This window comes from Pollachius pollachius (genome assembly GCF_949987615.1).
Source record: "Pollachius pollachius genome assembly, chromosome: 6".
Taxonomy (NCBI): domain Eukaryota; kingdom Metazoa; phylum Chordata; class Actinopteri; order Gadiformes; family Gadidae; genus Pollachius; species Pollachius pollachius.
In genome coordinates, this window is record NC_136939.1 from 3,884,615 (window position 1) to 3,911,329 (window position 26,715).

At 43.7% G+C, this 26,715-nt stretch overlaps 3 protein-coding genes across 3 annotated transcripts in view; 2 read left to right on the forward strand and 1 right to left on the reverse strand.

Moving 5' to 3' along the window:
- Window positions 1-1,833: 1,833 nt before the first annotated feature.
- Window positions 1,834-10,692, reverse strand: apbb3 (amyloid beta (A4) precursor protein-binding, family B, member 3). Its single transcript, XM_079738819.1, has 12 exons — window positions 10,584-10,692; window positions 9,703-9,863; window positions 9,080-9,114; window positions 8,874-8,907; window positions 8,297-8,446; window positions 7,647-7,774; window positions 6,679-6,793; window positions 5,969-6,047; window positions 5,757-5,840; window positions 4,967-5,082; window positions 4,357-4,533; window positions 1,834-3,456 (listed from the first exon to the last, which is right to left on the reverse strand). The coding sequence occupies exons 1-12, from the start codon at window positions 10,663-10,665 to the stop codon at window positions 3,208-3,210; spliced, it is 1,410 nt and encodes a 469-aa protein (XP_079594945.1). The 5' UTR covers window positions 10,666-10,692; the 3' UTR covers window positions 1,834-3,207.
- Window positions 10,693-12,104: 1,412 nt separating this feature from the next.
- On the forward strand, window positions 12,105-16,383 carry sra1 (steroid receptor RNA activator 1). Its single transcript, XM_079737858.1, has 6 exons — window positions 12,105-12,323; window positions 12,778-12,888; window positions 13,121-13,321; window positions 14,086-14,240; window positions 14,336-14,444; window positions 15,394-16,383. Exons 1-6 carry the CDS (start codon window positions 12,299-12,301, stop codon window positions 15,579-15,581), a joined length of 789 nt encoding a protein of 262 aa, XP_079593984.1. The 5' UTR covers window positions 12,105-12,298; the 3' UTR covers window positions 15,582-16,383.
- A 648-nt stretch (window positions 16,384-17,031) lies between these two features.
- camk2a (calcium/calmodulin-dependent protein kinase II alpha) overlaps window positions 17,032-26,715 on the forward strand; it is a gene marked incomplete at both ends in the record, with an annotated part of 15,198 nt that continues 5,514 nt past the window's right edge. The window contains 9 exons of the mRNA XM_079738990.1: window positions 17,032-17,093; window positions 20,152-20,246; window positions 21,076-21,135; window positions 23,102-23,156; window positions 23,679-23,744; window positions 23,939-24,011; window positions 24,551-24,653; window positions 25,155-25,238; window positions 25,917-26,011. Coding sequence (XP_079595116.1) covers window positions 17,032-17,093; window positions 20,152-20,246; window positions 21,076-21,135; window positions 23,102-23,156; window positions 23,679-23,744; window positions 23,939-24,011; window positions 24,551-24,653; window positions 25,155-25,238; window positions 25,917-26,011 — 693 coding nt within the window. The remainder of the gene's footprint in view (window positions 17,094-20,151; window positions 20,247-21,075; window positions 21,136-23,101; window positions 23,157-23,678; window positions 23,745-23,938; window positions 24,012-24,550; window positions 24,654-25,154; window positions 25,239-25,916; window positions 26,012-26,715) is intronic.

Sequence of the window (26,715 nt, forward strand, 5' to 3'; positions counted from 1 at the left end):
TTGAACCCTGTTTTTTTTTTTTCACATTGACACACTATTTGTACCCTGTACTTTTTATTTTTCATTGTTTATGGCCCTACCTCCTACCTACGCTTGTACAAAACAAATGCTAATATGATTTTGATGATTTTGGGGCATAACCTCCACCAATTTAAGATAGTTTGACAAAAACTCTATCACACAAATTCTCCTTCACACACACAAACTCTCTATCACAATAACTCTCTATCACACACTCTATCATACACACTCTCTATCACATACATTCTTTATCACAGACACATACTCTCTGTCACTCCCTATCTCTCTCTCTCTCTCTTTCTTTCTCTCTCTCTCTCACATTCTCTTTCTCTCGGTCGTTGATGCTGCAACATTGTTCTCACCAATGTTACTTATTTTGGTAAATTACAGTACAGTAATTGCACTAAGTCAAATGAAAAACACTACTGTAAGAAAATGTTTGGACTGTCTTTCGGGGATGTAATGATGAAATCAGTGCAAGTACAAAAAGGTAACAAAGCAAATATATATATTTTTACTGTAATACAGTAAAATGTTCAGCTGAACTGACTGCATTAAAAACCTTTCGTAGGCCAACAAAAAATAGAAATAAGAATATAAATGAGGTGAAACAGATCTACATGTAAATCAGTATGTATCCCACCTCCAGTCCTGATCAGGCCAAAGGACCATATCTACAGCACAGTAGAGCACCGGGTCGTCTTTTATGCTCTGACACATGATTGAACTGTTTTGCCAGTTGAGTTTGAACAGGTGAGAAGTGAGTTAGACTTATTGGTAATTAGTTGTTGCGTTTTGAAGGCCAGTGTGATCCAGCTGAACCCAGTGTGCTACATGATGAGATTTGTGCTTAGAATTTAGCAAAAATGTGAAAACAGTGGAATTGTGCTTAGAGTTTAGCAGTCTGGAGTCTTGTAGTTGATAAATGAGCTTCAAGTTTTCAGAATTGTGTGCATAGTTCCATATTTTGTGTGCGTGAGAAAAACAAAGTAGGGAGGGATGGTTATGCAACGAAATGTAATGCATGCCCCAACCTTTTTTACTTTCTTTTTCTAGCAGCTATCATGAAGTGAGGGAAGAACAGTAGAACAGAGATTTTTTTCTAAAAGGGAAGAACACAGTTTCTCCACACTGAAACTGTTCAAATAAATAGGAAATGGCACATTGTTTCGCACTTTGTTGTACCCTGGAGTTTTTTTTCACATTGACACACTGTATTTGTACCCTGTACTGTATTTTAAATTTTTCATTTTTTATGGCCCTACCTCTCTTGCACGCTTATACAAAACAAATGTCCATATGATTTTGATGATTTAGGGCATAAGCTCCATCAAATTAAAATAGTTTGACAGAAAACTACAGACTGGTGAAGTAATAAACTTGTACAAATTAAATGTTTGATGATTTTAAAGTAAAACAAAGTTTATAATCTTTAAATATCTTTTGCCATTTTATTTGTGCCCCTCTGGTCAAACACGGGCCCCTCCTTGCCCCCCCCAAGCAAAATTTGTCTAAAACCGCCACTGCCTAGAACCAAATATTCTTACTAGAACCAAGTATTCTTTCTAGAACCAAGTACTGTTACCAAGTGGTCAACCTCCAACCAGCCATAGAAAATTCATACAACACAAAGATTAATCTTGATTCAATGTAGCTGTGCATGGTTTATTGTATGTCGTCAACATTAGAATAAAGAATATACATGATAAAAACGTTTGGTTTAAACGTTACTCAAAAAGAACAATGTAAATAACATGCATGATATTGTATTGTGTGTGCCTGCTCTCCTATGGTGTTGTTGAAATACTCAATCAACTGCTGTCTGACTATATATATATATATATATATATATATATATATAGATGATTGTCGGTCAGGATAGTGTAATGGTTAACATGTTTGACTCACAGCCTAAAGGTACTGAGTTATTTTCCCAATTTTTGAACAACATACCTAAACCATAATCCTGAATACACGGAACTACAAATACAACGAAATCATTCTAAAAATAATCTGCTACAATGACTCAATAGTGTAATAGTATAACAATATAGCATACAATATAGCATACTAATATAGCATACCATTAGTATAGTATAGTATAATAGTATAGTATAATCACAGCATTATCTCCTGATAGGAGCACTACAAACCAGTCATCATTAAGCGTTAACTAGAAGAGTTAACTAAAGGTGCATTCATTGATTTAGTTTGATGCAATGTGTGTGTGTGTGTGTCTGTGTGTCTGTCTGTGTGTGTTTTTTAAAGTGGCATTATTTAGGGATAACATTGGGATTATAGACGACATTAGGATTAGGTACACATTATGATTAGGGACACATTAGGATTAGGGAAACATTGGGGACGAAAATAGGAATTAGGATTATGGACAGCATAAAGGATTAGAGACAGCATTAGGGATTAGCGACATCATAAGGGATTAGGGACAGTCTAAGGGATTAGGGACAGTTTAAGGGATTAGGGACAGCATTAGGGATAAGCAACATCAAAAGGGATTCGGGACAGTTTAAGGGATTAGGGACAGTTAAAGGGATAAGGGACGGTTTAAGGGATTAGGGACAGTATAAGGGATTAGGGACAGTTTAAGGGATTAGGGACAGTTTAAGGGATTAGGATTATGGACAATATTATTATTTGGGACCACATAAGGAATAAGGGATAGCATTAGGGATTAGGCACGGCATTAGGGATTAGGGACAGCATAAGAGATCATGGACATCTTTAGTGATAAGTGATTAGGGACATTTTAAGGGATTAGGGACAGCATAAGGGATCAGGCACATAATTAGATGCCAGGGACAACATTCAGGTCAGTGACAACATTCAGGATTAGGGACAACATTCAGGATTAGGGACAACATTCAGGTCAGGGACAACATTCAGGATTAGGGACAACATTCAGGATTAGGGACAACATTCAGGATTAGGGACAACATTCAGGATTAGGGACAACATTCAGGTTAAGGACAACATTCAGGATTAGGGACAACATTCGGATTAGGGACAACATTCAGCATTAGGGATAACATTCAGGATTAGGGAAAACATTCTGGATTAGGATTTGTTGCGGTCAGTTTTACTTTAATTGATTGTAATAATAATAGCTGCAGTTCATCTAATACAATAGAATAGGTTTTGTATTGCCACTAACCCCAACAAGTCAAATCACCAGTGGGTAGTTGCCTGTTTATTGCGAAATGTCTCAAAGAAAGCTAGCATTCCCTTCTTTGCGCTGGTGTTGCTGCAGTTGCTGCTGCCGCCCTTGCTCCCATTGCCGCCGTGGTAGTAGGAGGGCGACGGGAGGAAGGCGGAGCTGTCCATGGAGTTGGCTCTCTGGACCCGACCGGTCCCAGCGTGCCGGTGCTTGGACCTCACCGGAGGGGTCTGCGCCACGAGACACCGCTGGTACTGGAGCTGTGGGGATAGAACCACCAAACGCATTGAGTATAATTTAGATTATAACAATGGAATGTATAATCCATTGTTAGAATAGTATTATTGTTACGCCACGTCCTGCTACACGGTCCAACACCTCCATCTAGTGGCCGCTTGGCGCCATTGGTACTCACCCTCTCAACACACCTGTCCGCAATCTGCAATCGCCGTTCCCTACTTCAGCCGGGGATCTCCAATCAGCCGGCGCCAGTTCGTCGTTTACTACACCTCAGTCAGTATCGGTCCTACCAGCGTTAAACCAAGTCCAGCCCGTTTTCCCTGTCTTCCAGTAACCCTCTTTCCTCTTCCGTAGTTCTCCGTAGTTCTCCGCCTGCCTGACTACCCGCCCACCGCCGAGCACCTGCCTGTCTGACTGCCCGTCTGTTACCGAACCCTCGCCTGCCTGACAACCGCTTGCCTAGCCCCGGCTTGTCGTTACCCTTGTTTGGGTCCTCTCGTCCTGTCCCCATAACAATTATATATAAACTAATACATTTAATATAAAGAAACATATAAAATAGAATAATATATATATATATCGATAATAAAATGCAATTTAGTATAATAACATATTTATATTATGATAATATAATACATTTAATGGTATAATATAATATATAATTGAATACATTTTATAATAATAGAATAATGTACTACAAAATACATTTATATAATTGAACATATACAATAGAATAATAATATATATTTGATCGTACGTTTCATAGAATAAAATAACAAAGTATATTATAACATAATTAATTCTAAAATGGCCTACATTTTATATAATTATAGAACACAGATAGTATAATAACAGAACATGGTGCAGGCAGACAGCTTCTCGTCACGCAGACAGACAGGAGCAGACAGACAGGTCCTCACCATGCAGGCGGCCTGCAGCGCCTCGGAGACGTGGCCGGCGTGCGGCTCGCACCAGAACACGTGGCACTGGAAGCCCGGCGCCCCTCCGTCGGCGATCACCGCGAAGGTGCGGCTGTCGTGGCCGACGCCCAGGAAGGTCAGGTGACTCACCTGACACTCCCACAAAGCCTCCTCTTCCTGGAGCGCGCCGGGGTCACATGACGTCACATACTTTTGCATGACATCGCATTCGATTCAATAACATTACATCAAATTCGATTACATTATTCCATTAAATCATATTATATCGCCCAATATTAGATTTCATGACATCATACTGGATTACATTGGACAATGTAACCCATAAGGACAACACTGTGATGACATTATTATTATATAAGCATTATATATGATTATTATGATCATATTATTATATTATTAGAATTATATAATTATATAATAATTATTATTATTTTATTATTATTTTACTATTATTATATTGTTTTTGTATTATTATATTATTATTTATATTATGTTATTATATAATATTACTATTATTATTATATTATATAATGTTATTATTATTAAATTATTATTATTATGAGATTCTGTTATTCGATGGGTGCAGTACCTGCGCCCGCCTGAGGGACAGCAGGGAGTCAGAGACGTGGAGGCTGACGGGCTCCCAGTCCTCTCTCTCCGTCGTGTTCATTATGCTCTCGATGGCGCTGTTCAGGACCTCCATACCTTCACACACACACAGACACACGCAGACATACACACACACACACACACACACACACGCAGACACACACACACACACACATACACACACGCAGACACACACGCAGACACACACACACACACACACACGCAGACACACACACACACACACGCAGACATACTCACACACACACACACACACGCACACACACACAAACACACAGACATACACACACGCCGACACACACACACAGACAGACACATACGCAGACATACACACACGCAGACATACACACACGCAGACAGACAGAAAGACAGGAACACGCAGAGACATACACACACAAACATACACACACACACGCAGAAACACACACACAGACAGACAGACAGACAGACAGACAGACAGACAGACAGACAGACAGACAGACAGACAGACGGACAGAACGATCGACAGACAGACACACACACAGACACATTGAGACAGACAGAGAGACAGACCGACAGACACGCAAAAACATGCACAAAGGCATACACACACATACACACACACACACACACACACACACATACACACACAGACAGACACACATGTGATAGGACTTTTGATGTTTAGGGTTAGGTTTAGGATTTATGTTTATGATAAGAATACGAATGATAATGTTAATATGCATGTTGATAGAAAGGCCGCTGTCACCTACCCATAGCCCGGGACACTGGAAGGTTCCCAATGTACTGCACATCAAAGTGTGGAGCGTGCTGTCTTACTGCGTCCAACAGATCCACTAGGAAGAACATGACACCGTCAGCATATATATATACCGGGGCATCATCTAGATGAGTGAATCATATGAATAATAGATCATGAATGACATTGCAGGCTAGGTTGAACAGTTTCATCTCTTTAGGGTACCTTGCCTGGGCAGGTCTGGAGAGGAGATGTCCTCTAGTGTCAGAGAGTCGGGTGGTTTGACCAATTTATCAGACAAAATCTAGAAAGGAGCCAATTTGGATTATTGGATGAGCGTCTAAAAACAACACATGACACATTAACCTCACCCTCACCCTCAAACCTAATCCTCACATAACACTATCACCCTAAACTCCTAACATCAACCCTGACCAAATCAACCCAAAGCACATCAAATGACATCAACAGGCTCCAAGGAGTGGAAAAAAACGAAAGCACCTAGTTCGGAAGGGGTAGTCCCACCATAACCCTAATACTAATAAAATGACCTGGGCTGAAATCAAACACTGCATTTTCTGTTGCGATACACTTTACCCTCACCCCTTCATTCAACTCACACACCCTAATCCCTTCACCCTAACCCCTTCACCCTTCAATCTCAACCCCAACCTATTTACCCTAACCCCTTCACCCACACCCCTTCACCCACACCCCTTCACCCTAATCCCTCACTCCTTCACCCTTACCCCTTCACCCTAACCCCTTCTTCATCCTCACCCCTTCACCCTAACCGCTTCACCCTAAGCCCTTCTTCACCCTCACCCCTTCACCCACACCCCTTCACCCTAATCACTCACTCCTTCACCCTCACCCCTTCACCCTAATCACTCACTCCTTCACCCTCACCCCTTCACCCTCACCCCTTCACCCACCTTGCCGCACATGTCCTGCAGCACGGCGGCGATGGCCCTGGCCGGGGCGTTGCAGCGGAACACGTGCCCCTTGAGCACGCAGCTGTCCTTCTCCCCGGTGACGAACGCGAAGTCCCTGGTGGAGACACAGCCCTCCCCAAGCTCCATCATGTGTTCATCTGAATCATCCCCACAGCACTGGTCGCACAAGGACGCCACAGAGTGTGTTCGACTCGCTATGAAGCATTTTACATCAAGAGCATTGAGCGCAGAACGCAGATGTAGTAGATCTAGATCAGGGGGGCCCAAATTCTTCCCAGTGGAGGGCCAAAATGTAATCGTGGGGAGGCTCGTGGGCCAAAATTTAAATCTTTCAGTATATTTAGTCAAATATGTGGGAGGCGGCTGAACAGGATAGGAGCTCAACAGCGCCACCCTACCATCAATGTATCACAATGTTATTCTAGGGTCAGGAATGGAAGTGCACACAATAAATAATATTCAATGAGAGCGAGCGCAGATTCCGAGCGCTGATGGCGGAAAACAATAATATATACAGTGGGTAAGGCGCGGGCCAAATAAAATCGGCCCCAAATTGGGCAGCCCTGATCTAGATGATGACGCTGTGTTCTGGTCAGGTTCCGGTGAGTTGGTGAGTCGGTGAGTCGGTGAGTCGTGAGCTGATGAGTTGGTGAGTCGGTGAGTTGGCTGGTGAGCTAGTGAGTTAGTGAGATGGTGAGTCAGTTGCTATGAAGATGCCTCGGAGTAGATCAAACTCTTGCTTAAGGACTTTAGGTGAAGGGTGGGAGGGCTTTGTTACCTGTCTCTGTGAGGGTGCGGGGGGGGGGGGGGGGAAACACAAAGGTGAATGTTAGTGCTGAATAAAACCAACAATCTAATGCATACATTAGGGTTGGAGGGTAAGAGCAAGGGTTAGGGTTAAGAGGGATAAGAGGGATAGGGTTAATCCTTAACATTACCAATATTACCTTCCATTGCTGCAGCCGACACCCCACACACGGATGTTACTGATTGGCTGGGAGTGGAGGAGGGTGTGGTCTAAAGGATCCATCAGACTTAACGTATCTTTCTTCAAAACCAAGAGCATGTCCTGGCCCTGGGGAGGTCAGGCTCAGGGTTAGCAGAGCAGGGGGGTAAAGTAGAGCAGGGTTGTAAAGTAAGGCGGAGTGGTAAATCAAGTAGAGTTGTAAAGTAGAAAAGAGATATAAAGTAAAGCAGAGTGTAGAGTTGTAAAGGTGGGTAAGGGTTAGGGTACCTCTCCCCAGGGTTAGGGTTAGGGTTGGAGGGGGATTTGGGGTATCTCTCCCCAGGGTTAGGGTTAGGGTTAGGGTTGGGGTATCTCTCCCCAGGGTTAGGGTTAGGGTTAGGGTTGGGGTATCTCTCCCCAGGGTTAGGGTTAGGGTTAGGGTTGGGGTATCTCTCCCCAGGGTTAGGGTTAGGGTTAGGGGTTAGGGCTGGGATCGGGGTACCTCCCCCAGGGTTAGGGTTAGGGTTGGGGTACCTCTCCCCAGGGTTAGGGTTAGGGTTAGGGGTTAGGGCTGGGATCGGGGTACCTCTCCCCAGGGTTAGGGTTAGGGTTGGGGTACCTCCCCCAGGGTTAGGGTAAAGGTTGGGGTACCTCTCCCCAGGGCCCTTGGCAGTGTGTCTGCTCTGAGCTCCTGTGGTGAGACAGCTGCTGGATGATGTTGTTAACAGTCAGGCTGCTCCGCCCAGGAAACAAGCCCTCCTCTGGCACCTCCACCCAACCCATAGACCGCACAGAGAACACCTGCACAGAGGGAGACCAGCATGAGGGGGAGAGACAAGCCCATTCAGAGAGACACCAGCAAAACATGAGGGGGAGAGAGACACCCATTCGGAGAGACACCACCAAAACATGAGGGGGAGAGAGACACCAGCACAGAGAGACATCAGCAAAACATGAGGGGGAGAGAGACACCAGCACAGAGAGACACCAACACATGATGAGGGAGAGAGAGACACCCATTCAGAGAGACACCAGCAAAACATGAGGGGGAGAGAGACATCAGCACAGAGAGACACCAGCAAAACATGAGGGGAAGAGAGAGAGCCATTCAGAGAGGAACCAGCAAAACATGAGGGGGAGAGAGACACCCATCAGAGAGACACCAGCAAAACATGAGGGAGAGAGAGACACCCATTCAGAGACGGACAGACAGACAGCTGCTTAGTACCTTGGTGTCTGATGCGGCAGAGTCGTCCGCAGACCTTTTGGAGACAACGGTATCATATTAAGATATGATATGAGCAATATATGATAATGATAAATTATGGTTGTGATATGATATTCTGTTTTTAGATGATGATCTATTATTATTATATAGTATTATGCTATGATAATATTGTATTCTATTAAGATATAGTATTGATTGCTGGTTACCTTTCCTCTATGTCTTGTTCGGTGGGAGGGATCTCCTGGAAAAGATTTCAACGTGAAAAAAAGAATTTGTGTTTGATGGATGGCGCCAGAAAGTGATGTATTGTTCAGATTGGACTCTGTAGCGTACCCCATCGTCTAGAGACTGGTCTATATATATATATCTAGACAGATATTTATTTTGCCCTTCGCCATACACTTATTTGACAGAAAGGGACAGAAAGGGACAGCTAGACAAGACAGGATAGACAACATTTTTTTCCTCCACCCCCACCCACCCCACAACACAACTCCAGGAAAGAAGACCTACTACACGTCATAAACAGAACGGTAAAGTGCAGTTGTGCATACTTGTGAGAGTCCAGAGAGAGGGAAAGTGCATGGTGCTATTTAAAGTGCTGTCCTGCAGGTACGTTCTTGTTCAGCGGTGCAATAGTAGTCGGAATCAATGACCTGCTGGCTCGATTGGGTTGGAAACGGGGCCGCCTGAGCCTCCCACCTGATTGCAACGCCTCATATGCCTGGTGTAGGGGGATGTGTCATGTCTTCCGTAAGACGAGACGGTGGTGAATAGTCTGAAGGACGGTGCAAGGGGGAGGGTGTGTATACTGTTGAATGTAACCTACCTGGTTTGTGCCGTTTGCTTTGCTGCTGCCATCGCAGGGGTGATGCCACTGGGTGGCGCCAGAGGCAACATGCCAGTAGTAAGTACCAGAGGAGTCCGTGATCATCCTCCAGTCTGAGGGCAGATCGGGATCTGACCTGCTCTGGTCTGACCAGATGTTTTCTATAGACAGAGAGACGGACGGACGGACAGACAGACAGACAGACAGACAGACAGACAGACAGACAGACAGACAGACAGACAGGCAGGCAGACAGGCAGGCAGACAGACAGACAGACAGACAGACAGACAGACAGGCAGGCAGGCAGACAGGCAGACAGACAGACAGACAGGCAGGCAGGCAGACAGACAGGACAGACAGACAGAAAAGACCGAAGCACAAGTAAATATGACATGCCTAGTTATTTGTGATGCACAGGTTGTTGGTTTGAACAATCAGTGCCAGTATAAAGATAGCATCAAGGTATACAGCTGTCATCACTGACAGTACAAAGCTAGAATAACTGCTTGTATACAGCTAGGATCATTGTCAAGAGCTATCATCTCTTCTAGAATAGAGGTAGCATTACAGCTAATATACAGCTAGCATCACTGTTAGTATACACAGCTACCATCATATTATAAAGCTACTATCACTGATAGTGTGGAACCAGCATAGCTGCTAGTAAACAGCTAGCATCAGAGTAAAGAGCTACCATCACTGCCAGTACAGAGCTAGCATCATTGCTAGCAGCTTGCATCAGAGTATGTGTGTGTGTGTGTGTGTGTGTGTGTGTGTGTGTGTGTGTGTGTGTGTGTGTGTGTGTGTGTGTGTGTGTTTGTGTGTGCATGTGTGTGCGTGTTTACTTCTGCGCGTGTGTGTGTGTGTGTGTGTGTACATACCATTACAATTGACCATAATGATGGCCAACATGTAGTCCTTCCCCACCAGTGCATCGCCACCTGGTGTATTTCGTCCAATCATCTGTCTTCCCACACACAAACGCTCACATCTATCTATCTATCTATCTATCTATCTATCTATCTATCTATCTATCTATCTATCTATCTGTCTATCTGTCTATCTGTCTATCTGGCTATCTGTCTGTCTGTCTGTCTGTCTGTCTGTCTGTTGTCTATCTCTCTCTCTCTCTCTGTCTTTCTCTCTCTCTCTATCTTTCTATCTAGCAGTAAATATATCTCTATCTAGCTCTCTATATATCTAGCTGTTGACATGCTATATAGATAGCATGTCTATAGATCTATATAGCTATATATCTCTATAGATAGCTGTGTCTATATCAATCTCTATGTATCTCTATCCATCTCTCTGCATGTCTTTCTGTCGTTGCTAATGTCCTTTCTCTCTCTTCCTCTGGTGTCTCCTCCCCTCCATGACGTAGCTCTCTCCCTTCTCTCCCCCCTCCCTCCCTCAACTATTCCCTAACATCGCAGCACTCTCTCTCTCTCTCTCGCCCTTTCTCATCCTTCCTCTCTCTCCCCTCTCCTCTCTCTCCACTCCTCTCTCTCCCTCTTTTTCTCTCCCTCCCTATCTCTCTCCACTACTGTCTCTCCCTCCTCCCTCTCTCCCCCCTCGCACTCCTCCACTCCTGTCTCTCCCTCCTCCCTCTCTCTGACCTCTTTCTCCGCTCCTGTCTCTCCCTCCTCCCTCTCTCTCTGTGTTGACTCCTGTCTCTCCCTCCTCCCTCTCTCTCCTCCCTCTCTTCCTTCCCTCTCTAATGATCTGACTTTCCTTGAGTGTCCTATACTCCTCCTGCTAGTGCTAAGCTAACTATTATAGCTTATTTTTCAAGTACAATTCAAAGAAGTCCCCATTCAATTTGTGTTTTTTATGTTACAATTATAATTCAATCATATGTTTCCGCACCCCATATATTACAGGATAGTGCAGTGTTCCTAACAAAACAATGCATTACAACAGGATAGTCTAGTGTTCCTAACAAAACATGTATTATTACAGGAGAGTCTAGTGTTCCTAACAAAACATGTATTATTACAGGATAGTGCAGTATTTCTAACAAAACGATGTATTATTACAGAATAGTGCAGTGTTTCTAATAACAATGTATAATTACAGGACAGTGCAGTGTTTTACTGTGTACAATGTATGATTACAGGATAGTGCAGTGTTTCACAAAGTTCAGTGTATTAGTACTGCGGAATGACCAATAGTAAACAGTAAATAAATGGGACGACCAATATGTATATATATATTTATATGTTTATATACATACATATATAATCTGTAACTGGTGGGAGGATGTTTTAAAATAATTATATTGTATATTATATGATATATATAATTAATATTATAAGACTGCTTGTCGCCGCTAGATAGCGCCGTGGAGTTAAAGGTTATGACGTCATGGAGGAGACACGTGTACCGGAAAAACAAGTCTTCGATGGGTTCGGTTTTCCGTGTGAAGCGATTTAGTAAATGTGATCTAGTAACCGTCGATATTATAGTAGACTAACCAGCACTATCTCCGCTGGCTGTGTAGGTAGACAGATAGGGGTTTCTGGTTAGTTAGTGAGTTACTGAGGTTACTGGTGAGGGTTGGTGAGGTGGCTAACGTTAGTGACTTACTATATTTACCATGGACGACTTGTTTGTCAAACCAGGTGAGATATGGAGTTATTATAAGATCTATCATTAAAATATCACCTCAACTACTGTAATTAATAAGTGTATGTGTGTGTAAAATAGAGACGTATCATAGATATATGTACAGTATGTAGACATGATGGGTTATTAGTATGAGTATGATTATTACTCGTTCCCCTAAAAGAAAACCGTCATCCATTCCAAAGAATCTGCCTTTATATTATAATGTCTACATGTGTCTTTTCTGTTTATATGGAGTTACATGTTGCTTGTTTCTACACTGAGCAGATGAAACTGAAGCTGTGAATCATTATTACTAATATTGGTCGTATTATCATCCTTATCGTGAGGGTGTCAAGCAGCCAAACGGTTGTTTGTAATAGTATTATAAGCAAGTTACATATCAATATATGTCCATAACAAAATGAACCTCTATTTCTGATCATCAGTTGAATCTCTCTGGTCGTCTAGGTAACCAGGAGCGAGGATGGAACGACCCTCCTCAGTTCTCCTACGGCCTTCAGGTGGCCGGCTCCACGCGAAGCCCCCTGAGCAAGAGAGGACCAGCCCCCCCAGCAACGGGTGAGAGACTAACCCTAACCCTGACCCTGACCCTGCTCTGACGCTAACGCTAACCCTAATCCAACGGACCCAGTAGAAACACAACCCAGTGGGCTTGGTACATTGTTCGTTTTCGTAAATTATTGTATGTTTATGTATTTATAATTATATATAGTATATTGATATATATTTATATTTATATATTTAAATTGATGTATATATATATGGATAACCACTTTCAATTGGTTGCCAGGTCTTCAGGCTCCTCCCCCATGTGGAGACACCTCACCTGACCAACAGGCCACGCCCCCACACCTGCATGGGATAACCCCGCCCCCACACACGATGACCACGCCAACACACAGGATAACCCCGCCCCCATCCGGTGTAACTCCGCCACCGAGTCTAGCTACCTCCTCCCCATGTGGGAGTCGACTTCCACCTCCACCCAAAGGTACCAGCGCTTCACTAGACAGCATGATGTCATGTTCTGTAGTTCACCAGACAACATGATGTCATGTTCTGTAGTTCACCAGACAACATGATGTTCTGTAGTTCACCAGACAACATGATGTCATGTTCTGTAGTTCACCAGACAACATGATGTTCTGTAGTTCACCAGACAACATGATGTTCTGTAGTTCACCAGACAACATGATGTTCTGTAGTTCACCAGACAACATGATGTTCTGTAGTTCACCAGACAACATGATGTCATGTTCTGTAGTTCACCAGACAACATGATGTCATGTTCTGTAGTTCACCAGACAACATGATGTTCTGTAGTTCACCAGACAACATGATGTTCTGTAGTTCACCAGACATGATGTTCTGTAGTTCACAATACAACATGATGTTCTGTAGTTCACTAGACAGCATGATGTTCTGTAGTTCACCAGACAGCATCGTGTTCTGTAGTTCACCAGACAGAATGATGTTCAGAAGTTACTTCAGCAGATCACATGATGTCATGTTCAGTCATCATGAGTCATTTCTTCACACACCTGTAGTGCAGGTTGGGCTTTGGCAGCAGGGGGCACTGTTACAGGCTGATGTCATGTGATGTAATACTGTATATGCAGATGTTATATCCAATATTATCGGACACATTTGAATGTTTTGGAGCGCAACTTATATAGGGGGGTGGGGCCAGTCTGTGTAGTTGAACACCGATGTCCTCACTGCAATCGTCCCTCTGATGGTGTTGTCTGACTCCAGGTGGTCCGTGTCCCATGTCCCGGCCCCCCTCAGGGCCCGACAGCAAGGCCCCGTGTGGCCCCCGGGCGGAGCCGGACCCCCAGCCGGAGCCCGACCTCCAGGCAGTGAGCTCTGTCCTCGCTCAGGCCCTGGAGGCCTGCCGTCAGAACGTCTCCGTAAGTCCGACCGTCCTCCGCTGGAGTCAATGAAGTCACCTTGCTGGACCCCAGTGGCGTCAGACCCTAACCCTAACCCTAACCTTTGACCTCAGAGGCAGGTGTGTGAGGACATCGCTAAGCGTCTTCGGCTCCTGGAGGACAGCTGGAGGTCTGGACGTCTGTCCTCTACGGTCAAGAGACGCATGAACGCACTGACGCTAGGTAACGCCTCACTTCCTGTCTCACTTCCTTTCTCCAGTTACTGGTCCGACCTGATAACCCCTTCTGATTCTTGTTACCGGTCTCACTTACCGGTCATTACCTGTCTCACCACCTGTTGTAAGTTAGACAGGAAGATGGTGTTCTCTCCCTGCCTCGATCTTTACCTTTTAAGCTGCTCAACAAGGTAAAATAAAACATGCAGTTTCTGCTGCTCGGGGCCGAAACTGAAGGCGTTGTTTGATGACGTCAGAAGCGCTGGACCATGGAGGCCGTTGACCACACCACCATGACGATGAAAATTAATCTGATTTGACTCGGGCAGAACTCAGGTTCAAAAACAAGTTCACGCTGTAAAATTGTGTAAACGTTACCTTCAGTCACGGTTATTTACAGTATATTTCATTCAAATTAAATAGCCGCAAGTAACATAACGGTGATCTGCTTAATTGGTGATTAGCGGTAGGGGGGTGGGTCTATAGGGGTAGGGCGGGTCTATAGGGGTAGGGTGGGTCTATAGGGGTAGGGTGGGGTCTATAGGGGTAGGGTGGGTCTATAGGGGTAGGGCGGGTCTATAGGGGTAGGGCGGGTTTATAGGGGTAGGGTGGGTCTATAGGGGTAGGGCGGGTCTATAGGGGTAGGGCGGGTCTATAGGGGTAGGGTGGGTCTATAGGGGTAGGGCGGGTCTATAGGGGTAGGGCGGGTCTATAGGGGTAGGGCGGGTCTATAGGGGTAGGGTCTATAGGGGTAGGGTGGGTCTATAGGGGTAGGGCGGGTCTATAGGGGTAGGGTGGGTCTATAGGGGTAGGGTGGGGTGTATTGTGGTGGGAGGAGAGGTCTAGCGTCTCTCTATTACCTGTCTGACTCCTACCACCTGTCTGTCTCCTATCACCTGTCTGTGTCTTATCACCTGTCTGTCTTCTATCACCTGTCTGTCTGTTTCTCGCTCTAGAAATGAAGAGCTCTCATTGGAGCGCGGCTGACGATATCCACCGCTCCCTCATGGTGGACCATGTGACTGAAGTCAGCCAATGGATGGTCGGCATCAAGCGCCTCATCGCAGAGACCCGGAACCTGAGCCCAGAGCTGCTGGCCTTCAGCCCCACGGATCCAGTCCAGCCTGAACCCGTTGGGAACTGACCCTTAAACCATCTGGTCCACGCTAGTCCAGTCGTATCCAGTCTAGACTAGGTTGGTCCAGAATCCAGACTAATCTAGTCCAGTCCACAGACAGTCGAGTTCAGTCTAAGCGAGACTGGCCCAGAGTCCAGCCAGGCCGGTCCAGTAAAGACCAGTCTAGTCTAGACTCCAGACAGATTAGACCTCTAGTCTAGACTGGTCCACTCTAGTCCAGATGAGTCTAGGGCAGACCGGTCTAGTCCAGTCCGGTTTAGACTGGACCAGTCCAGACTCAAGACCGACTACTCCAGTATGGTCCAGATTGGTCCGGACCGGTCCAGTCTGGTCCAGACTCCAGACTGACTGTTCCAGTATGGTCCAGACTCAAGACCGACTGCTCCAGTATGGTCCAGACTGGTCCGGACCGGTCCAGTCTGGTCCAGACTCCAGACCGACAGCTCTACTCTGGTCTCGGTTTAGTGACAGGCACCTCCCTACTGGTCCAGTCAAGTGCAGTCTAGTCTTGACTGCTCCAGTCTGATCCGGACTGCTCCAGTCTGGTCTGGACTATCTAGTCCGGTTTATTTAGGCAAGTGTAACCTGATTGGCTGATGCTGGAGATATATTTTAATTAAATAAAGCACTATCACTTGAAAACAATGTTTAGTATTTTTTACCACCCCCACACACACACCACGGTTTACCATCGCCAACTGATTTCATGGGATGTTGCTATTGGTACCTTACTGCATGTACTACAGCTAGAGATAGATCATTTTGCTTAAAACAATTATCAATGCATGAATAAATCATTTTAATTGCACTGAATTATCGTGTGAATCTGTCAGCCCTGTCGTGTGTGTGTGTATGTGTGGGGGGGTAGTTATATATTTGTGTGTGTGGGGGTAGTTATATATTGGTGTATTTATATATGTATGCATGAATCAATATATATGAATATGTATGTCTTCCATATTTCTGCATGCACTTGTCTATTTGATTATATATTTAAATGTTGTATATTTTAGGTTTCTGTGTTCAAGCTCTCCGTCTGTCTTCTCGGGAGAAAGAGGAGGCAGTTGCTATGGCGACAGTTGGACTGTGTATGTGTGCATGGGAGAGAGGCACAGAGAGTGTCTGTGTTGCGATTGGTTGATAAGGAAGTTGATTGGGAGGGCTCAAATGACAGAAAACCTTTCTCTCTCTTTCACTCTTCTTCTCTTCTTGCTCCATCCATCTTTCATCCCTCTCTCTCCTGCTTGACACAAGAACCAAGAGGGACCCGTTGGCTGCCTTTTCCACTGAGTGACTGTTCTTTTGGTTCATTCTGACTTGGGGATGGTGGTAGGTGGTAGGTAGGTAGGTAGGGAGGGAGGTAGATGGACATCTGAATATTTAGACAGTGATAGAAAGGTAGAAGGAGCGACATCGGATTCCATCGCTGGGGAAGCATCTGACACAACCCATCACCATGACGACGGTAATCTGCACCCGCTTCACAGAGGAGTTCCAGATGTTTGAGGAACTGGGGAAGTAAGTATTTTATGTAATCTATCCATTTTATCACGATGGAGACTCATTAATGTTCTTGTTCTTGGAAGGACCCAGCGTCCCTGTCCAACTCATGGGTTTAGGAGTCTACATGATTTATATCTACAATGAGCGCTTTGTGCCAGAACAATCTAGAAAGTGCGTTCTAGGATTGAGAATTAAAATGAGCATAGCTCGCGGATGAGGTGGAGAAGGTAGGAGGATGGAGGGAGAAGGCAAAGAGAGAGACCCTTCTGACCCCATCCCACTCTCCACCTACACACACAGGCACGCACACACACACAATCCACCTACACACACGAGCACACACACAGACACGCTCCGCCTACCTACACTCACACACACACACACTCCACCTACACACACGCGCACACACACACGCGCTCCACCTACAAACACAAACGCACACTTAGATACACAGTCCACCTACACACACGCGCACACACACGCACCCCACCTACCCACACGCGCACACACGCACACACCCTCCATCGAACCATGCACACGCACACACACACACACACACACACACAATCCACCTACCCACACGCGCACATATGCACACGCACTCCAACTACCCACACACGCGCACACACACACACAATCCACCTACACACACTCATGCACGCACACGCACACACACACACACACACACACAATCCACCTACACACACTCATGCACGCACACGCACACACACACACACACACACACACAATCCACCTACACACAGATGCACTCACACACACGCACACACACACACACACACACAGTCCACCTACACAAGCGCACACACAGACTTGTGCGCGCGCAGGCAGCTCAGAGTTACATAACGTGGAGGTGGGTGGAGGACAGGGAGGATTCAGGAGCCCCAGCAAGTTGTGATCAAGTCATCGTATCTTATTGATAACGTTTTATTTATTTAATCTCATCTAATTTTTTTTTAGTCTATATTATTAATAAATGTATTGTTTTCCTCCAGCTGTGTGTGTGCCTGTGTATGTATGTATACATATTCACATCAATATGTAGAGGTAGAAGATATACATATACATATAATATATATATTTATTATTGTAAGTATGTGATATTTTAGATTTATTAAATTGTTTGAGTTGTTTTCTGAAATGCAAGTGTTCAAAATCACAAACTAAAATATCTAATTTCCATAAGTAGTGGACCAAAGGACCTCCACCATTCTACACCCACTATATAGCATAGCTAGCTACACCCAATATGTAGCATAGTTAGCACCACCCAGTATGTAGCATAGCGATCGCCACCACTAGGGTGTAGCATGGTAGTCCTAGCAGCTAACCCCACCCCTAAAGGCTAGCATGATGGCCCTAGAACCTAAAACCATCTCTAGGTTGAAGCAGGGTTGAGCTACCTAACATCCCTCCTAGGGTGTAGTATGGTGGTGGTCCTACCTCGCACCATAGGGTTTTAGTATGGTGGTCCCAGCAGCTAAAAACACCCCTAGGGTGTAGCATACTGGTCAAAGCAGCTAACATCAACCATAGGGGGTAATATGGTGATTGTCCTAGCATGTCAGACTCTATTGACCTGTAGAACGGGTCAGAATCTATTTACCTGTAGAGGAGGTTCAACTCTATTGACCTGTAGAGGAGGTCAGACTCTACTGACCTGTAGAGGAGGTCAGACTCTATTGACCTGTAGAGGAGGTCAGACTCTATTGACCTGTAGAGGAGGTCAGACTCTACTGACCTGTAGAACGGGTCAGACTCTATTGACCTGTAGAGGAGGTCAGACTCTACTGACCTGTAGAACGGGTCAGACTATATTGACCTGTAGAGGAGGTCAGACTCTACTGACCTGTAGAGGAGGTCAGACTCTACTGACCTGTAGGGGAGGTCAGACTCTATTGACCTGTAGAACGGGTCAGACTCTACTGACCTGTAGAGGAGGTCAGGCTATATTGACCTGTAGAAGGGGTCAGACTATATTGACCTGTTGAAAGGGTCAGACTCTATTGACCTGTAGAGAAGGTCAGACTCTATTGACCTGTAGAACTCACCTTCTTCTGTCTATTCTCTACACCTCTATCTCACCTTTCCTCATCCATCTCATCAACAGCTCTTTGACGACCACTCTTAAAGTGGACACTCTTAAAGCAGCGAGAGTGATCCCTGTTTTAAAGGAACTAACACTAAACCCATCTGAGGTGAAGAATTTAAGACCGGTCTTTCTTCCATCATTTATTCCCAAAACTCTTGAGATTCCAGTCTTTTCCCAGCTCTGCATATCTCCAAAGGGTTGCTGAACAACCCTCTGGACCCTCAGCAAGCAGAAGCAACTGAGCCTCCATCAAAGATGAACTTCACACTGCTAGAACAGCCCCACTCTCCTCAATAGTCACTGTGTTGGACCTTTCAGCAGCCTTCGAACAATGTGAACCACCAGATTATCCTACCACACGGATCTCACCTACAGAGGAAACTGGAAAGAATCATGTCTGAAACTTGGAGTCCCAACACTGGGGTCCCTCAGGGTTCCGTTCTGGGTCCCATCCTTATCTCTTTGAACACCAAGTCACTGGGTTCTGGCATCCACTCACATGGCTTTTTCCTACCAAAGCTATACTGATGACATCGAATTCAGGGTTTTTAGAGGCCTGAAACCACGGTTGCAGCGGGAATTTCTGTGTGTCTGGCTGACATCTCAGTGGTTGTCAACACACCACCCCAAGATCGGGTCCGGCATGAGGTGCTCCGGAAGCCATCTCCCATCAACGACTTCTCAAATATCGACCACTCTGTGGTGCCTGCGACTCGGACAGAGCGTGACCCTGGATGGCCAGCTGTCCTTCGCTGCCTGCATCGCTGATTGGCTTTTGGAGTGTAGAATGCTGGCCAAAAATGTCAATGGAATAATTTTGGTATAAAATGTACAACACAATAAAGCGAGCAAAAAGTGTATCCTGACTACTGTCCAAAGCCTCTGAATATGATATCTTACATGTTTTTGTATATACAGTATATGTATACATTGCTGAGTATTGTTATGTTGTGTTCCTGCCAGAGGAGCGTTCTCGATCGTCCGCCGCTGCGTGAAGGTGCTGTCAGGCCAGGAGTACGCTGCCAAAATCATCAACACCAAGAAACTCACCAGTAGAGGTCAGTAGAGTCATATAGTACTCATATAATACTGTATAATACTTCTATAATACAATTGAATGCTATTATAATAATGTATAATACTGTATAAGGCTCCTATAATACCGTACAATTTTAACAAAAATTATAATTTTCCAACATTACAATATAATAATCCTGTAATACTACTATAATACCTTATTAACTGCTATTATATCATATAATACTCCTATTGTTATACCATTTAATACTCATATAATACTGTCATACTCCTATAATACCGTTTAATACTCCAATGACTCCTATAACCTAAAATACTCAAATGCAAGACACGATATATGAAATCTACAACCTGCTCTCTAGATGCACTTAGTCTAAGATGTTCCGGACTCTGTAGCATTCTGTCCATTATCAACCCTTCCCCAGGGGTCATTTTTCCTCTTAAAGCCTGCCACTGTACAACAAAAGCATCCTGATGGTTGCAGAGTTTATATAGCTCAGCAGCCTTTTGCTGCCAGGCGGCTGAGCTATATAAAACCAACTCTAGAACATTAGGCCCACTAGCATCACTTCAGTGGTTACCCATTCAATCAAATAATGTACTCATCACTTTTAAAGCACACCTACGACTAGCCCCAGTTTATAGATATATTATCATTTAATATTATCTAACTTTATAGGTCAGTATCTATATAGCACCGAGCCTTAGATATATTATTATATAATACTATCCTAACTTGTGTATCTTTGTCTGTATCTGTATCTATATAGTACAGAGCATTGTACTATATCAATATATTATTAAATAATATACATTAATTACCTTAATTTTCTGTATTTATTTTCTTAGACCACCAGAAGTTGGACAGAGAGGCTCGAATTTGTCGCTTACTGAAACACCCAAACATTGGTGAGTTGGACTGGATTACATTGTGCTACTGCTACTCTATATATCTAAGTACTGCTAGTATAAATATATATATATAAGTAGTTATATATATATATAACTACCTCTAGGATTACAACTCGCTTAACAGCTACTACTGCCACCAGAATACTGCTTTGTTATGTCATTGTTTGACTCACAAGGATGCTTCCTAAAAAGGATGCTTCCTAAATATGATGCAAATATAGGTAATTTAGTGGTGCAGTCCTAATGCACTTGTAAGCAAAGGAAACATCCGTATAGCTTTGTATCTGTGTCTGGGTAGATATCCCAGAAGGCTGTGCGGTAAGTTTATAATTTTTTTATAAACAGGCATAATTACAAACATTTGTCAATGTAATATTGTTTATTACATATTTAGAGGGTTTATTACATTACATTTGTCAATGTAACATTGTTTATTTGACAGCTCCCATGTTTCTTTTATTTCCCTTATTATGAAAGAAAACTCTTTTATCTAACCATTTATAATAAAAAACGTTCATATGAACATGATGCTACTAGATTAGCAGGTTAGCCTTCCTTCATGATCCACTTCCACAAAGTAGGCACCTAACAAGGAAGCTTACGAAATAGGCATCAAGACTATTGGACGCCTTCTCGCATTTGGGACATTATACTGCTCCTCAGCATGTATATATATATATATATACAGTATATACGCATAAATAGTTATCTATTAAACTATATATATACATGTAGTTATATATTAATGAAAAACAGCACAGGGAAGTGCTTGTTTCAGCTTCAACCTCCTACACACTGTAGCCTAAGAGCCTGTGTGGGTGTGTGTGTGTGTGTGTGTGTTTGTGTGTGTGTGTGTGTGTCTGTGTCTGTGTGTGTGTGTGTGTGAGTGTGTGTATGCACGTGTGCGTGTGTTTGTGTGTGTGTTTGCATGCGTGTTTGTGTGTGTGTGTGTGTGTCTTTTTGTGTGTGCACGTACCTGCATGTGTGTACATATTTGTGAAAGGTGGACTCTTAAGGATTGATAGGTGATGGGAGAGAGGACGGGACTGTTCTGTGTTTCCATGGCGATGAGCAGAGACCTGTTCTTTGTTTCCATAGCAATGTGGAGAGAATGTATTTCATCTTGTGTTTTGTGTTTGCTCATATCAACAATATCATCGCACACAGACTGGCATATTCAGGGTTAGGGTTGAATCGAGTCCCTGGATCTTGCCTACCGTGCTGCATTTGGCTCCAGCACGCCGTACACCCAGGACACACTCAGACCAGACCCCCCAGCCCGTCACATCGAGGACACCCCCCAGACCCCCATACACCCAGGACCCCCCAATCCGTCCTTTACGATCCCAACAGGCTCTGGCTTGGGGGTTCTTATGAGCTATGAGGCGTCGACATAATGGAGCAGTAGAAGCTTTACAAACTCATAATGACTCAGAAGTAATGGCCAGTTCCTTTGTCAAATGGTGCAGGGAGGACACCGTGTTCAGATATCTGTGTTGTTGATGATCAACAGCCTGGCTATTCCTCCTACCTAGCCTCTGTGGATCACCGTGTACGGCTTGCAGCCATCGGGTCCTTTAGCTTCAACCCAATCCACTCTACGCAGACTAACCCCTTTAATAAGACTGCTAAACTCCTGTTAAACTCCTGCTAAACTCCTGATAAACTCCAGATTACAACCTGATAGACTAGCACCTACGTTAGCGACATCCGGTGACTAACGTTTGAAGCTTATGTGCATAACTGTGGAAATATTTGATCAGTGGGAGAGTTGGAGTTATATACGAGTGGGCCTTGGAGTTGGTTTCTAGGCAACAGTTCTTTATGGTCAGGCCTATGTCTCTGTGTTCAACGGGACTGCAGACCAACCTTAACCAATTAACCAGTCAGGGTCACGGTGGCATCATGCACTCAACAAGTTGCTGATCGTTATGTAAGCTTTCTGAATTTTGTTTCCTTTCAGTCCGTCTACATGACAGTATCTCAGAGGAAGGACACCATTATCTGATATTTGACCTGTGAGTTTCTACATTATCTCTCTGTCTCTGTCTATCTGTCTCTCTGTCTCCCTCTCTGTCTCTCTCTAACTGTCCATATCTCTGTCTCTTTGTCTGTCTCTCTGTCTTTCTCTCTGTCTCTCTGTCTGTCTCTCTCGTTCTCTGTATCCTTTCCTCTATCTGTCTCTCTGTCTTTCTCTCTCCATCTCTCTCTCTCCATCTCTTTCTTTCTTTCTTTCTCTCTCTCTCTGTCTCTCTCTGCCTATTTCTCTCATCATATTCTCTCTCACCATATTATTTTCTCTCTCTCACCATAGCATTCTGTTTTCTCTCTCCCCCTCTCTATCTCCCACACAATATGATTCTGTTGTCTCTCTCCCTCTAACCATATGAAATAGCTATCTCTCTCTCACCATGTAACATAGCTATCACTCTCTCTCTCTAAACATATGATTTTGTTGTCCCTCTTTCTCTCACAATAAGATTTTGTTGCCTCACTCTTCCTCTCACCATATGATTATGTTGTCTTTCTCCCTCTCTAAGTGTAACTGGTGGAGAGTTATTTGAAGATATCGTAGCGAGAGAATACTACAGTGAAGCCGATGCCAGGTCAGTAAACGTACTTCCTCTTTGCCCCTAACCATGACCCCTGACCCTAACTCATAGACTGTAAAAGCCCTTCATGAAAACACCCTTCCTAACCCTGACCCCTGACCCTTGACCCATTTCTCTATAAGCCCTTCATGAAAACACCCATTCTAAACCTGACCCCTGACCCTAAATTCGTCTTTGTATTTTTGCAGCCACTGTATCCAGCAGATATTGGAGGCGGTGCTTCACTGTCACCAGAGTGGTGTGGTTCACCGTGACCTCAAGGTACAACTTGTTTTAACCATATTCATATTCAATGTTTCTACCCTATACTGCACTGCAGCATGTGTCCACCTGTAGGCCTACCCTATACTGCACCCTATTCTCTCTACTGGAGGGCCCCCCTTTGTGACGCTGCCATGTAGGTTCACCCTAGGGGATACTTCATAAAGACATCCATTTCCATATGAAAGGGTACCACTGAGGAACGTCCAGGACATTGAAAGGCACGATTTGGTCACTAGGACACTGTAAGACCCGTTATCGAACGCTGCAGCTCAAGAGGGCACGTCTTTATAATTACGGCATTAAGCAACGTGCCGGTGGGCACTCCATCAGTGCCTTCCCATGTGGCAGCATCCAATTAGAAGGCTCTGTTGGTTGAGCTCTAGCGTCACCGTGGCCCCGAGACGGATTCTCATTATTGTAATCTTCTTTGCTGCTCTCCCTTTACAACTCTAGTATCTTACATACAGCAGCTTTAAACATACTCTACATGTTAGTATAGTACTGAAGATGATCATAACATGTGATTTCTATCGTAGCCAGAGAATCTGCTGCTGGCCTCCAAGTCGAAGGGGGCAGCAGTGAAGCTGGCTGACTTCGGCCTGGCCATCGAGGTGGAGGGAGAGCAGCAGGCTTGGTTTGGTAACCACTGCTTCTTATAAATACTCTACATGTTGTAATAAGTACTGTATAAATACTATGTCTACACGTTTTAATAAAAACTATGTCTCCACGTTTTAATAAATACTATGCCTACATGTTTTGATAAATACTCTACATGCTTTAATAAATACTATGTCTACATGTTGATATAAATAAAATATTATTTCAGTTATTACTGTATCTGCATGTTTTACTAAATACTTTAGCCATAGGTTGTTATAAATATGTTATATTTTAATAATACCCTATTTACAAATTTACAAAAATACTTTTAATAAATACTAAACATGTTTGAATTAACTGCTTTCAGAATCATTAATAATTAACACCTGACTGAAAGATTTTTTATAAAAACTGTTCATATTTTTATCTTGTTAAACACTCTATGCATGTGTGTGTGTGTGTGTGTGTGTGTGTGTGCGTGTGTGTGTGTGTGTGTGCGTGTGCGTGTGTGTGTGTGTGTGTGTGTGCGTGTTACAGGCTTTGCTGGGACCCCTGGCTATCTTTCACCTGAGGTTTTGAGGAAGGATCCTTACGGCAAAGCAGTCGACCTCTGGGCCTGTGGTAAGTTCTATTAGCTCTATTCCATTTATTTTCTATTATTGTTTCTATAGGGTGTAATTCTATATATTGGTTTCTAACTGGTGTGATTCTATACATCTTGTTTCTATAGGGTGTAACTCTGTACATCTTGTTTCTATAGGTAGTAATTCTATACATCTGTTTTTATAGGATGTAACTCTATACATCTTGTTTCTATAGGGTGTAACTCTGTACATCTTGTTTCTATAGGTAGTAATTATATACATCTGTTTTTTATAGGATGCAACTCTATACATCTTGTTTCTATAGGGTGTAACTCTGTACATCTTGTTTCTATAGGTAGTAATTCTATACATCTGTTTTTATAGGATGCAACTCTATACATCTTGTTTCTATAGGGTGTAACTCTTTGCGTCTTGTTTCTATAGGGTGTAACTCTTATCGTCTTGTTTCTATCAGGTGTGATTCTATACATTTTGTTTCCATAGGGTGTAACTCTATACATGTTGTTTCTATCAGGTGTGATTCTATACATTTTGTTTCCATAGGGTGTAACTCTATACATGTTGTTTCTATCAGGTGTGATTCTATACATTTTGTTTCCATAGGGTGTAACTCTATACATGTTGTTTCCATCAGGTGTGATTCTATACATTTTGTTTCCATAGGGTGTAACTCTTTACATGTTGTTTCTATCAGGTGTGATTCTATACATCTTGTTGGTGGGGTACCCACCCTTCTGGGATGAAGATCAACATCGACTCTACCAGCAGATCAAGGCTGGAGCATACGATGTAATGATGTCATAGACCACATGACCTTAACGATGTAATGATGTCATAGACCACATGACCTTAATGATGTAATGATGTCACAGACCACATGACCTCAACGATTTAATGATGTCATAGACCACATGACCTTAATGGTGTAATGATGTCACAGACCACATGACCTTAACGATGTAATGATGTCATAGACCACATGACCTTAATGGTGTAATGATGTCATAGACCACATGACCTTAATGGTGTAATGATGTCATAGACCACATGACCTTAATGATGTAATGATGTCATAGACCACATGACCTTAACAATGTAATGATGTCATAGACCACATGACCTTAATGGTGTAATGATGTCACAGACCACATCACCTCAATGATTTTGTAGATCACATGACCTTAATGACGTCATAGATCACATGACCTCAATGATTCCATAGATAACGTGACTTTAATTATGTATTTTTATAGATCTCATGACCTTAATTATGTACTGTTAAAGATCACATGACCTAGATGTTCACATGTTGATGATGTTATGCAGGTTTGCAAACCTCTGGGTAAGTAAGTGCATAGCAAATGATCTTGATTTGCTACATTCTTTCCCAACACAATAATTAATGAGTGTTGTCAACATGCAGGTTGCTCTTTAACCCATTTGTGCCGGCTGCTGCGCAGCGCAACATTGTATCTACTAGATACAATGTTGTG

Bases quoted from the DNA above. Each gene is read 5' to 3' on its own strand.
- apbb3 (XM_079738819.1), bottom strand. From the start codon at position 10,665: ATGATTGGACGAAATACACCAGGTGGCGATGCACTGGTGGGGAAGGAC. The intron at 6,794-7,646 runs GTAATATTGGTA...TGTCTCCACCAG, and splicing joins GTCGGCTGCAGCAATGGAAG to GGACTTCGCGTTCGTCACCG. The intron at 5,083-5,756 runs GTAGGTGACAGC...GTGTGTGTGAAG, and splicing joins TCCAGTGTCCCGGGCTATGG to GTATGGAGGTCCTGAACAGC.
- sra1 (XM_079737858.1), top strand. From the start codon at position 12,299: ATGGACGACTTGTTTGTCAAACCAG. The intron at 14,241-14,335 runs GTAAGTCCGACC...CTTTGACCTCAG, and splicing joins CCTGCCGTCAGAACGTCTCC to AGGCAGGTGTGTGAGGACAT. The intron at 14,445-15,393 runs GTAACGCCTCAC...TTCTCGCTCTAG, and splicing joins CATGAACGCACTGACGCTAG to AAATGAAGAGCTCTCATTGG.